At 34.8% G+C, this 14,245-nt stretch overlaps 2 protein-coding genes and 1 long non-coding RNA gene across 5 annotated transcripts; 1 reads left to right on the forward strand and 2 right to left on the reverse strand.

Moving 5' to 3' along the window:
* Nucleotides 1-559: 559 nt before the first annotated feature.
* On the reverse strand, nucleotides 560-1,971 carry LOC147560551 (uncharacterized). The gene is made up of 2 exons (XR_015233829.1): nucleotides 1,788-1,971; nucleotides 560-1,144 (listed from the first exon to the last, which is right to left on the reverse strand). It is a non-coding gene; the product is annotated as an uncharacterized LOC147560551 (long non-coding RNA).
* Nucleotides 1,972-3,940: 1,969 nt separating this feature from the next.
* LOC147560552 (uncharacterized) lies at nucleotides 3,941-6,307 on the forward strand. The gene is made up of 3 exons (XM_086662708.1): nucleotides 3,941-5,658; nucleotides 5,774-5,848; nucleotides 5,960-6,307. Exons 1-3 carry the CDS (start codon nucleotides 4,276-4,278, stop codon nucleotides 6,023-6,025), a joined length of 1,524 nt encoding a protein of 507 aa, XP_086518834.1. The 5' UTR covers nucleotides 3,941-4,275; the 3' UTR covers nucleotides 6,026-6,307.
* A 65-nt stretch (nucleotides 6,308-6,372) lies between these two features.
* Nucleotides 6,373-13,109, reverse strand: LOC147560553 (C2 and GRAM domain-containing protein At1g03370-like). 3 transcript variants are annotated; one of them, XM_086662706.1, is made up of 10 exons: nucleotides 11,545-13,074; nucleotides 9,568-10,782; nucleotides 9,260-9,442; nucleotides 8,886-9,169; nucleotides 8,678-8,794; nucleotides 8,317-8,579; nucleotides 8,043-8,211; nucleotides 7,265-7,537; nucleotides 6,898-7,126; nucleotides 6,373-6,855 (listed from the first exon to the last, which is right to left on the reverse strand). In XM_086662706.1, exons 1-9 carry the CDS (start codon nucleotides 11,891-11,893, stop codon nucleotides 6,932-6,934), a joined length of 3,048 nt encoding a protein of 1,015 aa, XP_086518832.1. In that variant the 5' UTR covers nucleotides 11,894-13,074; the 3' UTR covers nucleotides 6,373-6,855; nucleotides 6,898-6,931. The 3 variants fall into 3 exon arrangements, with proteins under 3 accessions (XP_086518832.1, XP_086518831.1, XP_086518833.1); XM_086662705.1 differs by having other exon boundaries at nucleotides 6,373-7,126; nucleotides 11,545-13,109; XM_086662707.1 differs by lacking the exons at nucleotides 6,373-6,855; nucleotides 6,898-7,126; nucleotides 7,265-7,537; nucleotides 8,043-8,211 and having other exon boundaries at nucleotides 8,233-8,579; nucleotides 11,545-12,784.
* Nucleotides 13,110-14,245: the final 1,136 nt, after the last annotated feature.

Consider the following 14,245-nt stretch of genomic DNA (forward strand, 5'->3'; position numbering starts at 1 on the left):
CTTAAAATGACAAATTCTTAATCTCAATTGTTCAAACCTTCTTACACGTCTTACATATGTACTGATTGATGTCTTAATCAATTTTAAAGCATCCATCATGAGATTCTCACATCTCTCTTTAGTGAAAGAATATGACTTCCAACATCAATCATATCAAAATATTATAACCTATGAAACTTTTTCATATAATTGTAGAACACGTTTTATACCTAACTATTAGGTCCATTAAATTTTTATCCATAATTCCAAAATCAATAGGGACTCGTATACAGTAAATTCTAACGATTAAACTATTTCATCAGTATCATTTGTTTGGATCATGACAGTAGTCCTACCAAACTCATGTGAGTTTAGAAAAAACAAAAAAAAAATGATTTACAAACTTTTTTGGTTGTAAAACAATTTCATATTGTTAATATCTATGGCTAATTAGCATGAAAGTGGACTATACAAGAAGTACCATTTAAACTTGATTGGGGTCATGAATATTATTGAATAAAGGGTGCATTTTTTTCATGGAATAATACTCACTAATTAATTAGGTTATGGATCCTTGATCTTGAGGTCATATTACGACTAACAACCTTCAAAGAACCAATGGAGTTCCTACCTTTACAAGATTAACATACAGAGTGTTTGAGTGACCTTAATCCCTCAACACGTAATAAAATCATACAAATAAATATGAACAAATTGAAGTCTGAAACAATTTCTCAACTGTGGAGGCCAGAGTTCAGATCTTACTGTTTCACATAAAAAGTGAATTTGAACGAAATTGTCAGACTTAGTTGGTAGTTGTTCATTGAGCATGAAGGGTGTCAGTAATAGGAGCCGAGTTGTCAGCTAACTCAGAGAGTTTAGATCCAATTGAGTTACTACTTCGACTACGATCGAGTTCATTAGTTCTGTGAAGTCTGCACCGGAACGAACCAACATGTGTAGTAGGCGAACACAAACAATTGTTCCTTGCATTGAATGAATTGTTTCTTGCAGTGAATGATTTGTTAAGGTTGTTTCTTGCCATCGGCGACATTCGTGTAGGTGTACAAGGTTGTTGTTGTTGCTGTTGTTGGTGATCTATATTTACTTTAGGCACAATGATCTTAGGAACACCATGTTTCTCTTCCATATCTTGTGTACAACTCTTTCAAAACATAAAACAAGATTTCAAGCATTGTCAAAGTAATGTTCAATTAACAACAATCAATTTCTTTTTCAATTATATTTGATGTATCCATTTTTATGATCCAAATACCACTACATGAAAGTATAATTGGGTAGCATTTGTACAATTCTCTAGCTAAAATGTCTAAAAAATGTTTATTTTTTCAAGAGTTTATTCCATATTTATACTGAAATTGAGGGGACTCCCCCCTTAACTTTGTACTATTTATCTAAAATTTCGTACTGTTTATATAAAATTTATGTGTCGATACCCTAACTAGATACTTTCGACTGTTTTTCGGTTTGATTGTGAAAGAGCAAAAGTAGAGAAGTCTAGACCCTATTCATATTTGGCAACTAATCTCCATCAAGATTAAAAATGAAATGATTTCTTGACCAATGTGAGAATTAATAAATACCCAAATCATCTTGATTTGGTTAATGTATTGAAGAAAATGAATCAAAATTCATAAATTAGGAAAAAAAAAAAAAGGAAGAAGTAAATCTTTATTGTCAGCACATATGTTATAATTTTGGTCTAATAAGAAAGAAGAAAAGAAAATGAGGATTATGATTGAAGGAAAGAGTAATGCATTTATGTAATAAATTATGAACTTTCTTACCTAAAATCTCTTTGTAACTTTTGGAGGATTTTGATTTTCTTTCTCTCAATGAATAAGGAAGGTTGGTGTTAATTAATGTTTAAGATTATGGAAGGCAAGAATTTAATGACTCAATCTTGACAACATTTTTCCATAGATATAGAGATAAAGAGATAAAGATAGGACAGTAATAGCAAGCAATAAATGCTCAATTTTGTGACTTTTTCAAACATCAATGAACTTTTCTTGCTTTTCCACTCCTAATTTGTCGAATGCTTTGTGGTTAAGGAAAATTAAGTATTTTTAAACCACAATTTTATTTATTTATCTATTTTAATCTGCGAAAAAATTCTATAATTAATTCCTCGTGATACGTATTACATAGTAGTACATACAAATCAAATACACATCTCGGTTGTATATTTGTTGTAACATCAATGTTATCGAAGAACCACAGTTTTAGAGAAAAGCGAAATATATTGTTTATCTAGTAGTGTCAGCATGCCAAAACTAGGTACATCTCATTAGTCGTTACAAGGCATTGATACATCATTAAGATGTGATAAGCATGATAATCACCTAAGTTAAACCAATAACTAAATAAGTCTAAAACTCAACAACAAAAAGCCTAAAGCCGGACAGACAATTTTATTTAGAGTCTAAATTACATGAGATAAATCTCGGTAATAATTGTTACTACCGAGACTCGATCTCAGTACCTCATGGATTTAAGAGGGATGTCCTACCACTACACTAAAACTAGGTGGTAGGTACCCTCGTTTAGTTGAAATCGCTACTTGGTGGATTCCCTTCTTCCCAAGTAGTAAATCTTCTCTCAACAAAAAAAAAAAGAAAAAAGTAGTAAATCTATGAGGGATAGTTACATGACTTGCGATATTGTTCTTGATATCTTTATTTGATGTTCTAGTGAAAAATTATGTTAAAAGAGAAAAGTAAGAATATCTTTTGTTTGCTCTTTGTACCTTTCAGTAAATGCAAAAGTTTATATTTTGAAAGATAATCATCAGATAGTATCCCGCATAAATCGGTCAACGTTTGTATTAGCAAGTCATTAATACAATTTACTAAGATATTATAAGAAATCTTAAAGGTTCGATCCCACACAAATCAGTCAAAAGATTTAGCGTTTATTTCAGTAAGTCATTAATACATTCCACTAAGATATCCTAAAACGGTACTATAAGAAACCTCGAGGTGATGGGCATGTTTTCACATTAGAAACAACCACCTTTTCTTGAAGCTCTGAAATAAGGTGAGATATCCTCAATCTTTGTATCATTTTTATTTATTTTTCACTAAATTTTTATGTTATGATGTCAAATTTACCTTCAAATTTGAATAGTTTTCATGGTATTTGTGCATATTCTAATGCCAATCTATGGTCATTAAGCTTAAGGGAAATGGTCATGTCAAAGGCTAAAGTACAATTGCTTTTATATTTCATTTAAATTAGTGAGCAAAATAATGATGCAAGGTCAATCATGGCTTATGGCTTAGTGTGAGTTTTTATATTATTATTTAGAAATTATGGTTAAAAATCCATTTCAAAGTTTTAAATAGCCTTTTAGGCCAGATGCAATATAACATGGGTAATTAGTTCTCGATTTGTGGACGAATTTTCCTTTCAATTAGTAATATTTTTAAAAAATCATAATTTCGTGAGGCCTTTTGACGCACATAGCATCCCTTCTCGCTAGTAAATTTCGTGAAAATAGTATTTTATTATAATACATAATGATAGTTCATAATGTATTACAAGCCGCGTATTTTTAGAATTTTCTTGCAAATTTTTATGATGTGTTATCACAATAAATTAGACCAAAACTTTTTATTTTGTTCTCAAATTTTAAATAAAAATCATTTTTTTTTCATAAATCAAGATTTTTTTCTCAAAAAAGATTTTGTCTCGTTCATGGTTACATTACGATGGTAAAAAAAATACGTTATGAACAATTATATTGTATCGTGTCTGTCAACATTTGGTTCCAAGTGGTTGATAATGTTGACATAAACTCCAAAACTCTAGAGATCTCAAATTCGATTCCCAGAAAATCATCCCGAGTGAGTCATTCAAACTAGTCAAACGCATCACTACGACATTCACAAGTCGACCAACCTTAATATTCAAGCAAACATTTCTAGAGCAGTCATTTAGACGAGTCAGACAAGACTTGAGAAAAATAGAGGACATCACCTTAGTCAGATATAATCCTCTGTTTCATAACGTCCCTATTTGTATCTCTTTTCCCTTTTTACTAGAAAGAACTCTGCTTCTGTTTCCTTACTCCCCTCATTCTCAGAAACGCCTTTCTATTCTGCTTTTGCATGTTCTAAAACACTCTGGTTCTAACTTTTTTTACTCCATTTTTGTTCTTTAATGGCTGCTTGATTTCAATCCAAGAAGAGCTACATTAAACTGATTCTAATTTAACTCAATTTCATTTCTTGTTTTTTTTTTTTTTTGTAATGACTAATTTCTCATCACCTCATGATAGGTTTAGATTCGAAAAATCAAACCCATTTTTCTCAGTCCAAGAACTTCAAGAAGATGTTCAATTCAGTTGGAAATCTTGGAAAACAGGAACAAGAACAAGAGCAACTGAATTCTACCAATGTGGGTAATTCTGTTCAATTCGAAAACGACTCAGTTTTGCCACCCTTGCCGGATAGTTATGAGCCAATCAATACAAATGGGGTTTGGAATCTCAATTCTGGTTCAGGATCCAATTCTGGTTCTGTTCAAGGTTCAGGTTCATTAGTGAACCACTCTCAGTTCAATGTACCTTCATCAATGGGATATCCCATGAATGTTGGTACAGGGGAAGGTGTGGTTCAAAACAGGGCAATTGGTATGCCTCACCAATTTTCTGCACATAGATATCTTGGCAGAATTCGATTTCGGTACAGTGGTGGTGGTGTTGGTGGTGTTGGTAGTGTTGGTAGTGTTGGCGGTGGTGTTGGTGGTGTTGGTAGTGTTGGTAGTGTTGGTAGTGGTGTTGGTGTTGTTGGTGTTGGTAGTGTTGGTGGTGGAGGTGGTGTTGAATACGATGGTCTTGGTAATTTTGCTAGTGGAGGTCGCGGTGGTATTGAATACGGTGGTCTTGGTAATCTTGGTGGTGGCGGTGGTGGTGATGTTGGTAATAATGTCGGTGTTGGTGTTAGTGCTGGTCTCAGTTACAATGGTATTGGTAGTCTCATTGGTGGTGGTGGTAGTGTTAGTGCAGGTCAAAATGGAAGTTTTGTTGGTGTTGGTGGCAGGGTGTGTAACGGTAGTTTTTGTTACGGCCGATTTGGTAATTGTGGTGGTGGTAGTGGTGCTAGTAGTGGCGGCTTTGATGGTGGTGTTGGTTATACTGGCTTTAGTGCTGGTGGCAGTCTTGGTGGTAATTATGATGGTAGTGTTGGTCACAGTACTAGTAGTCCTGCTGCTGCTGCTGCTGCTGCTGCTGCTGCTGCTGCTGCTGGTACTGGTGATGTTAGCAATGGTGGTTACCGTGGTACTAGTAATCTTGGTGGTGGTGGTGGCGCTACTATCGCTGGTAATGGTGGTTTTGTTGGTGTTGGTTGTGTTGGCTATAATGGTTTTGGTAGTCTTAGTTATGGTGGTAGTGTTGGTAGTAGTGCTGCTCTTGGTGGTGGTTTTGTTGGTGTTGGTGGTGGTACTTATGGGGGTAGTGCTAGTCTTGGTGGTAGTGCTGCTCTTGGTGGTATTGGTAATGGTAGTGTTAGTTATGGTGGTGTTAGTAGTCTTCCTGGTGGTGGTGGTGGTGGCGTAGGCGGTCGGTATGTTCGTGATCCAATCGCAGCGCAAAACAGAATTAGGAGAATGAAGAACCGAGAATCGGCTGCCCGTTCCAGAGCTAGGAGAAGGGTAATACAATACTTCTCTATGGAAAACTATAATAAGACTACTACTTTTTCCATTTATTCTTTTCATTTAGTTAATCAAAATTAATTTCTTTTTTCTTTTGACCTATTTCTTGAAGGCTTATGAAATTCAACTAGAAGAAGATTTACGAAAACTTCAGAAGGAAAATGAAGAAATAGAGAAAGCCAAGAAGGTAAAAATAGTTTCTCTTTAGTCCATATATCATTTAATTATATATTTTTTCAAGATAATATTCTTTAGAATTAAAATTAAATTCTTTTATTACTTTATACTATTTTTACAGATATTAGAAAAGAGGGATGCCCTGCCAAAGAATGGACCAAGTAGGAGCCGTTCTGCTGATTTCTGAGTCTACCTCAAGAAATGACCTAAATGGTGCATGGAATCAAAGACTGTTAGATCGTTGTGGGTTTTTTTTTGTTTTCGGGTTATGGAGTTAAAAAGACTAGTTGGTGTGTCATTTCGTTTGTTTTCGCTTCATGTTCTCCTTAACTTTTGTCCTTAGGGCTAGGTTTCTTTTCCGTTAGTCTGTTCTTTTGTTTGTGCGTCTCATGATCTTGTATTCGCAATGGTAGGTGCTTTTCCTGCTCAAAATAAATGGAGATTGTCGAAAAAAAAAGACTTATTACAATTGTCGAAGAAGATTTTGCTCTTTCACGATATACAAGTTGTCAAATCTTATTATGACAACATCAATTTGTTAGCAAAATATCAAAAAATGAAACATTATTGTGTTTGAATTACATCCAAGTTTTGATACAAAGAGAAGAAAACTCAAATAGCTAGGTGTAATCAAATAAACCCTAAAAGTACAAAAGTATAGTATCTATAAGACTATAACAATAACTAGTAAGACAATTATGTGCATCAAGATCTAAAACTAAAAACAAGAAAACTGTGTAGATGACAAGTGTTAATCCAGCCCATTTGCCGGCTTTTTCGACAGACCCACCGGCACTAGAAGTTTAATCGGTCCGGGTTCAAGTTTCACTAGTGGCACACTAAGACGATCAAGAATAAACTAGCTTCAAACTTCAGAGGCGATTCAGATTTTGAATCCTTCCTACCCGAAACACCATTTTCTGAAAATTATAGTCTAAGAAGGAATGGCAACCCAAGCCAAAATTCTTAAACAATGGAAAATCAGGCCATGATTTCTAAGTTTGCCATTTGGATGCTCTGGAGGAAGGACTTTGTCGAAAAAATATTGATGTGATTCGCTTCAATGAAAACTGGACCATCTTTACTTAATAAGTTAATTTCCTGTCACAAACTCCTTTTCAACCACGTTAAAGATTACTTTGAGGCGATCGGTAAAGTTCAATATAACATTCTTCGTTATCCTCTTTTGGTGCTTGGTGGTTTTCAGCCACGCTATTCCGAAGAAAACTTGGACGTTACATGATTTTGGTTTTGAGGGATAATCTTCGACTTGATATCTTACGTGAAGCTGCAAAAGTAACGAAAACAATAAGATTGATTACTAATAAAAACCTTATCGAAAGAAATAATAGAAGAAATCAACATTTTTAGTGCCTATATCATTGTTGAAGCTTCTGCTAGGAGTTCGAATAGAAGACATTCTTACCGTGAAATAATCACCAAGTGGTACCCCTTGGAGGGTCATGGCTTCTTCGACAACCCATCCTTTTCGGTCGGACAAGGGAGATCTTTGCTGGGTGCTGGTTACTTCTCCTCTATCAGGACAAATAATTTTCTGCAGCTTGAAACAAACTTGTCTTTGATAAATATCGGACTTCACATGTTCCCATTGTGTATGAGAATATTCGGCATATTCCACTTTCTCCATTACTTTATTTTCTAACTTACCTCCGCCAAACAATTCCATGAAGAAATTCATCTGAGAAATAAAAACAACTTAGAGGTAAGACTGAATCGATATGAAGCAAAGTTTGTCAGTCGTCAAACCAAAACCAAACGGACTACGAGTGGAGTGGTTCTAGTTAGTTGGCCATGAGATTTCCTAGTCCATGTGAGATTAGTAGACTGTAGACTATCCTCACACGCCTCCTCATTTGGATGTTCTTTGAGCCTGACACGTGTCTTTTCTGTTGAATATGCGGAACACGTGTTATAGTTTGCCCTAGTATCTATCTATGGGCCTAGCTCTGATACCCTATTAAGTTTGTGGCATCCAACTCAAAAACCAATTTTTGATGAGTCATGATGCTTCCATTTGTTCATGCGGGACTATTCTCACACAAAGGACCCCTTGAGGCCTTGATGCGTCTTCATGTGAATGGATCATGATTCAAACACCGAATTCCAAAATATAGAGGTCCCTTCCTAATAGCAGAGATACATATGACATAACTATATGGCATCATAAAACTTTGAGAGATTACCGGAACGGGAAGAACAGAGGAATAAACCTCTGACATGGTGACATCCTCAATGCCAGTAAAAGTTCCACTCTCTTCACTTCGAAGGCCTTTTCCTTCTGATTCTTCTTCAGCGATTCGCACCTTCTGTTCAGGACTCAAAGCTCTTGACTTCCAAAGTGCCATTATTGTTCTGTATGAGAAAAACGTTAAACCAAAATTGACTTTATAAACTTCACTCTAGTAGATGAAAGGTTAATAGATATGGAAGTATGTAATATCGATCTTAAATTTCTACCTATGAGCCACATTATACGAAACGAAAGAGTGAAAATGGAATTTCAATCTGCCTTCTTCATCTTGGGTCTTTGCACCATGTTTTGCATCTGCACCTTTTCCTCGACGAAGTACAAAAACAATTGTTGGACTTCCCATTGATGCCAATGTTGGAGGAAGAATTTGAATATCTTCAATATCTTCCCAAAGGAAGAAAAACTTTGTTCTATGACCAAATAGATTAGCGTGGAATCCGATTATTCTTGCCGAAAGAAACAACCGGCCCTGTAGACAAGAATCCACTCAGAATCTTTACAAACAAAAAGAATCCACTAAGAACGGAAGTGAGAGATAAAGAACATGAAAAAAAAAATTAACTTTACCTGCATTAACATTTTGCGCTTCAAGTGACAAGTAAAATCGTTGATGAGAAATTCTTCTGGAGGAAGCGCAAATAATTTCTGAAACGCCGAGTTTGTTTGAGGGGACCGAACATTTATCTACAAATATTTGTCAAGAAAAATAAGAAAACATAAAAAAGTGGAGACCCGCAGTGAATTTAACTACTTCTAAGCCGGAATAGCTACTTACCTTCTTCCCGACTTCCTTCTCCATTTTTGTTAAGTACTCTTTTACAACACCATTTCCTTTTGTATTGTTCAAAAAAATTCGTAAATGTAACTTAGACTGGCATGCTTGAGCTAATTTTCCTTGAAGTGGGATCCAAACATCAGCAAGATCCGATAAATTCGTTTTTAAGAAATTGATTTCAGCATGCCCTAAAGATGTAGCTTCATAAAAAGGTCCATCAAAATCAAATACTTCCACATGTAGCACCGACGGTGCATCGTCCATTGCATCATATTCGAATATCTCTGCAGGCCCAAGAATGAGTTTGAAATAGAACCAGTTCGATTTATACCAAATATAGAATGGCTATAGAAATTACAAGAGTGATAGCTTACCGTTCCACTGAGGATCAAGCTTTTGGAACTTTATTGAACTGGTTTTTGTTTTACCATTACAGGAAAAAACCACATATGGGTCTGAGAAACCCGTAGAATCAACAGCTGCTAAGCTACTCCCTTCGATTAGGGCAACCGTTAGCAACCACCCATCCCCTTGTGCTTTGACTCCATGATCACTTCCTAAATTTAATGACCCGGAACAAAAACGAATCAGTTCCTTCGATATGACCAAACAACAAAATGACAATCTAAAAGATAGAAAGTGTTTCTTATAATGATATAAGATTGGTATATATGAGAACTACCTTTCTGAATTCTCGCGTGCATGAAACGAGCTATTATCTCCACAACTCGTTGGCCTTGGAGAACAAGAATCCCACAGACAATAACTTCACCAATTGAATCAGGCAAATCCAACCCTTGAAACTCAAGACCTTGTATTGTACTAGGCATGGCCAACAAGATATGGGCAAAAACATAAAGTCCCATTACAACAGTTGAAATTACAGTAAGATTTAGAAAGTATTGAACTGCCAGCTTCCAAACCGATTGTGGCTCTACCTGCAAAGAAGCCAAAACCTGCTCCTTGTTGGAACCAAGATCTTTCGGATCCACCGGTTTAACTTTTTGAGATAACAAATTTGCTAATTGATCATAGCTATCCTTAAGTCCTTGTCTCGCTCCACCTTCTATCATTCCTTTCATCATTGTGCTTTGAATAAAATTCATTCGCCATGATATTACCAACTTTGCTGATTGTTCACCCGATGGTAACTCGGGTCCCGGTGTTATAACAAAGAGCAATTCGGTCTTGAAAGTGCTCCCGTATATAACGTCTGGTGTGCTAACACTTACTAAAACTGCAAATTCTGTCGCATCAGCTTTTAGGTAAGTTTGCTCCTCTGTGGCTTTGACCGCCTTGATTAACTTAGTTGGAGCTTTTACGTAAGTTACAACTCTTTTTAAGCTCTCTCCGCCATTTTCAAATCTCCAAGGTCCTTCAACTAGTTCTGTAGTTCCTTGGAATTCAGCTAAATCTTTTGTAAAAGTTGAATCAGGTGAAAAAAGTAGGGAATTCATGTCTGAAGGCGAAATAATGTAAGATTGGTCAAGTAGTATTCCAGGAAAGTTGCTAGGCAGTTCTGTTTGTTGGTGTTTTGACTCTAGGCTTCTCATTGCTTCCTCAAAAGTTCCGTCAGAGGATTGAGCTTCAAATATTTTCTCAAAAACCTTTTCCTCGGAAATCTCCTCTCTTTTCGGTGTTTCAGGCAAGTTCGATCCCGTGTCTCCATTTTTGAGAAACATGTTAGCAATACGACCAGCAAAGGTCTGTGTTAACGGTTTCTCTTCTTTAATAGAGTCAGCTTCAGAAGATGATCCTAAATGATTATCCAAAGACATAAATGGTGATTCATTTGTGAGATCTGCACTATTCTCTATTTGCTGTCCACCTTTACTAGAAAGAGTTTCATCTAAGAACGAGTTGTTTTGAGATAACGAGATTGTTAGAAGAATTTCACCTACAAAGGAACAATAGCAAGAAGAATTTCAAAAAGTTACACTTCAAGCATTTCTCAATCACTACAAAACAACCTGCATTATAACTTCGAGCATAACCCATCTTCCCCGTGCAAGCACATCCATTCCGTGCTAACCATGATCAATCGTGGAACGACCAGCTCGACTTAGATAGATGGGTTGGTCTATATGGTCCTTAAATTCCCTTCCCCATACAAATAGCAAATAGAGCCGTCTTTGGCCATGATACCATCTATAAAGACCAACCCTCTCACTAGTACTAAAACTACTTATCTACGATTTAAACCTACGGTATGGGTATCCACTATCCAACAACTCTTCCTCGTGGAATATGGTACCTCGCTTTCCCACCTACTCAAGAATAGAGTTATCCTCAATTCTAACACCAACTGCAAATTGAAATCTAATCCGTTTTTCAACAACCTCCTACTTAACGCTTAACCGTCACTAAGTTATGGAAATTTCGACTAGGGTTTAATACTAATAAAGGAAACTAATCATAAAGACCTTTCTACATGAAACTATTCACACCACCAAAACAATGTCCCTAATCCCACAAAAATACATACATTGATTGGATTTAGAGTCCCCCAACCCAAAATTAGACTAAGCAAGAAATAAACAACATTTTAATCACATAAGTTTTACCAACTAAAAACTTGAATTTGGAAATAGATAAAAGGGGAATGGAATTAGAACGAATTTAAAAATGGATAAAAGGTGAATGGAATTAGAATTCTTACCACAATCCTTGTTCTTGGATTTCTTATTCTTGGGTTGAAGAGTATACCAAACAGTCCCCAAACTCTTATTCTCGGCATCAAAAACCTCAAAAATTGGCAATTTTATTTGACCAATAAAATCATTATTGAAGAACTTATCTTCATCAAATACAGAAATAAGTAGTTCTTCCTTAAGATCTTCAACCCTAAAACTAAACTCTTCTCCCCAAACAGGATTCAAGTTTTTCTGCACCACTTTTGTTCTAAATCTTTGCTTCCCAAGTTGTAATTTCACATAAGGATCACTAAACCCATTTAGATCCATTGCTTTTATATTCCTAGCTTCTACTACTGTCACCAAAAGCTTCATCTTTTATCATAAAAAATGCCACTGAAAAAGCAATTATTTATTTAAAAGGGGGGAAATCAAAAAAAGGAAACCCTTTTTGAACTAAAATCAAATTAATCAAGAACAAGTATTGAACTTTCTAACTATAGATTTCAAAATTTTGTTTTTTACATAGAAATTAAAACAAAATTCTAACTTAATTTTATAGAAATCAAGCTTGCCCCTTTCTGTTCTTACTAATGTTTGAAGAAAAAAAAAATCAAAGTATCAATTGGAATGGGAAAGAACAGAACAACTAATTTGAAGTACTTAAATCAGATTTGAAGAAGTGGGTATTGAAATTGATAGTAGAATATGTAAAAAATCAAGATCAACAGATAACAAACAATAAGTTAAGAGAGAGAGAAAAAAGAAGAGGATTTATTATGGGGAAGAAAGGCAGTTGGGAAATTGGGTATAAGTTGACTGAGAAACAATCATGGACTAGTTATCTCTTAAACCAAATTGATCATCAACTAAACTTGATCTGTTTAAGTTAAGTAGAAGTCAGTATTTGAGTTGATAACTTCTGACTTTTCCAAATAAAAAAGTGCAATTTTTTATTTTCTCATGAAGGAATCAGTAAGGATCTGTTTGGGAAGTGAAATCCAAAATAAGTTGCTTAATCTTCATCTTCTATTTGGTTGAAATCTCAGCTCTATCTATTATCAATGGCAGTTTCCTATGATGAAAAAAAGGAAATATTCTCTCCAAGGAGACGTGCTTGGGTATTTTGTGTCTTAAGTATTCAACGCCCGTTCCTTCCTAACTCATTCCTAATTACTAAAAAAAGGTAATAGGATTGACTAGCCGCATCTATCTCCTTTCTACTAACTTATTTCTAACTATGCACATGACAATTGAGACGTGTTTGGATATTTACTTTTTCTACTGCTTTTCTTGATTGTTCGTCATGACAATTGAGATACTCACACATTGGTTGTGATTTGTGAGTACCGGTGAGTTTACGAGTGTGGGGGAAGACCTCACCTCTTGAATCTGTTTTTGGGTGAGAGACTCTAAAATTACCCAACGAAGTTTATATATATTAAGGCATAAATTTTGCACCTGGTTTGGGACGGTTAACTTGGGTTTGGAGATATTGATGTAAGAATCAAAGTCGAAGAAAATTTTGTTATGTTTTTTGAACTAAGACCAACACCAAATTTAGTCCAACTTTTCATTCTCTATTTAAGAAATCAAAAGACACTTAAGAAGAATCGAGATAAATAAGGCTTATATTTAATGTAAAATAGTAATTTGATAAATCTATTTTTTTATTATTATTGATTATACACTCATACATATCCATGTACATCACAAGTACAAGTGGTAATGTATTAAATTTGAAAATGAAACTTCTTTGTATTTGGTTTCCTATATAATTTGCAAAAGTTGTGGGAGGTTGAAGTGGAAGCTTAGGGCTGAAGAACAATTCCAATTTATGAAAATAAAATGACATTTTGGAATTGGTGCTTGATGTTAGATGATTTATTCCAGATTTATGACACATGATAGTGTTTGATAGTAATATAAAAGCAAACCTTAGAATTCACCCTCGATTGGTTTTCTATGGAAGCTCAAGTTGAAGTGGCGCTAATAAATTTACAAGAAAAATGACATTAGAATTACGACTTGACATTAACTGCAAAATGACATATAAAGCTACCAAATTTTTTTCCATAATTACTTCCAAGAGCAGTCGTGGAAGAAACATAAACTCTTTGCCAAGTATTCCAACTTTGGAGAGTCACATAAGAAAGATAAGAGATTGAGAGTTATGGATCCAGTCAAGGTGATAATGAAATCAATTCTTAATTAGTACTACTTATTTACTTTGAATATGCCCAACTTTCCCATTTTTGGTAAGCTCAAACCTGCAAGTAATGGTACTTGAGGTATTACTTATTTAATTATTTATTGCAATCGTCATCGGATTAAAAATGTTAGTGTAGAAATCTAATTTTCAAAACTACGTTATTGGGCAAATTCTCGATATGGGAGAACTTTTCTTTTTATAGTTTCGTGACACAAAAAAATCTGAAGAGTCAAAGCCGCCTATCTTTTTCTAACATGTCTACCACTTTTTTTGTCTCTAAAACTAATTTGAGAGGTAATGTATTTTATGGTTGACAATGTAGATTACAACTTAGTTATTTGACACTCTAAGAAAAAATTATTTAATATTAAACAATTGATTTCATTAAAAATAGGATAGGGGTTTTCTATCTTTTATAGAGTACTATTAAGATAATTCAAGACGATCAAGTCGGCGGTTGAACAAGAAGTTGTGTTTAATAATATGATTTGTATAAAATTCCTTTTTTTTTTTTT

The sequence above is a fragment of the Eschscholzia californica genome, unplaced genomic scaffold, assembly GCF_041429995.1.
Source record: "Eschscholzia californica isolate CP2 unplaced genomic scaffold, dmEscCali1.0.p SCAF_2, whole genome shotgun sequence".
Classification (NCBI taxonomy): domain Eukaryota; kingdom Viridiplantae; phylum Streptophyta; class Magnoliopsida; order Ranunculales; family Papaveraceae; genus Eschscholzia; species Eschscholzia californica.

Coding starts and splice junctions, on each gene's coding strand:
- LOC147560552 (XM_086662708.1), top strand. CDS start 4,276: ATGATAGGTTTAGATTCGAAAAATCAAACCCATTTTTCTCAGTCCAAG. Junction 5,659..5,773: donor GTTCCAGAGCTAGGAGAAGG/GTAATACAATAC, acceptor TATTTCTTGAAG/GCTTATGAAATTCAACTAGA. Junction 5,849..5,959: donor AAATAGAGAAAGCCAAGAAG/GTAAAAATAGTT, acceptor CTATTTTTACAG/ATATTAGAAAAGAGGGATGC.
- LOC147560553 (XM_086662705.1), bottom strand. CDS start 11,893: ATGAAGCTTTTGGTGACAGTAGTAGAAGCTAGGAATATAAAAGCAATG. Junction 10,783..11,544: donor ATCCAAGAACAAGGATTGTG/GTAAGAATTCTA, acceptor GTTCCTTTGTAG/GTGAAATTCTTCTAACAATC. Junction 8,795..8,885: donor AGAAGGAAGTCGGGAAGAAG/GTAAGTAGCTAT, acceptor AAATATTTGTAG/ATAAATGTTCGGTCCCCTCA.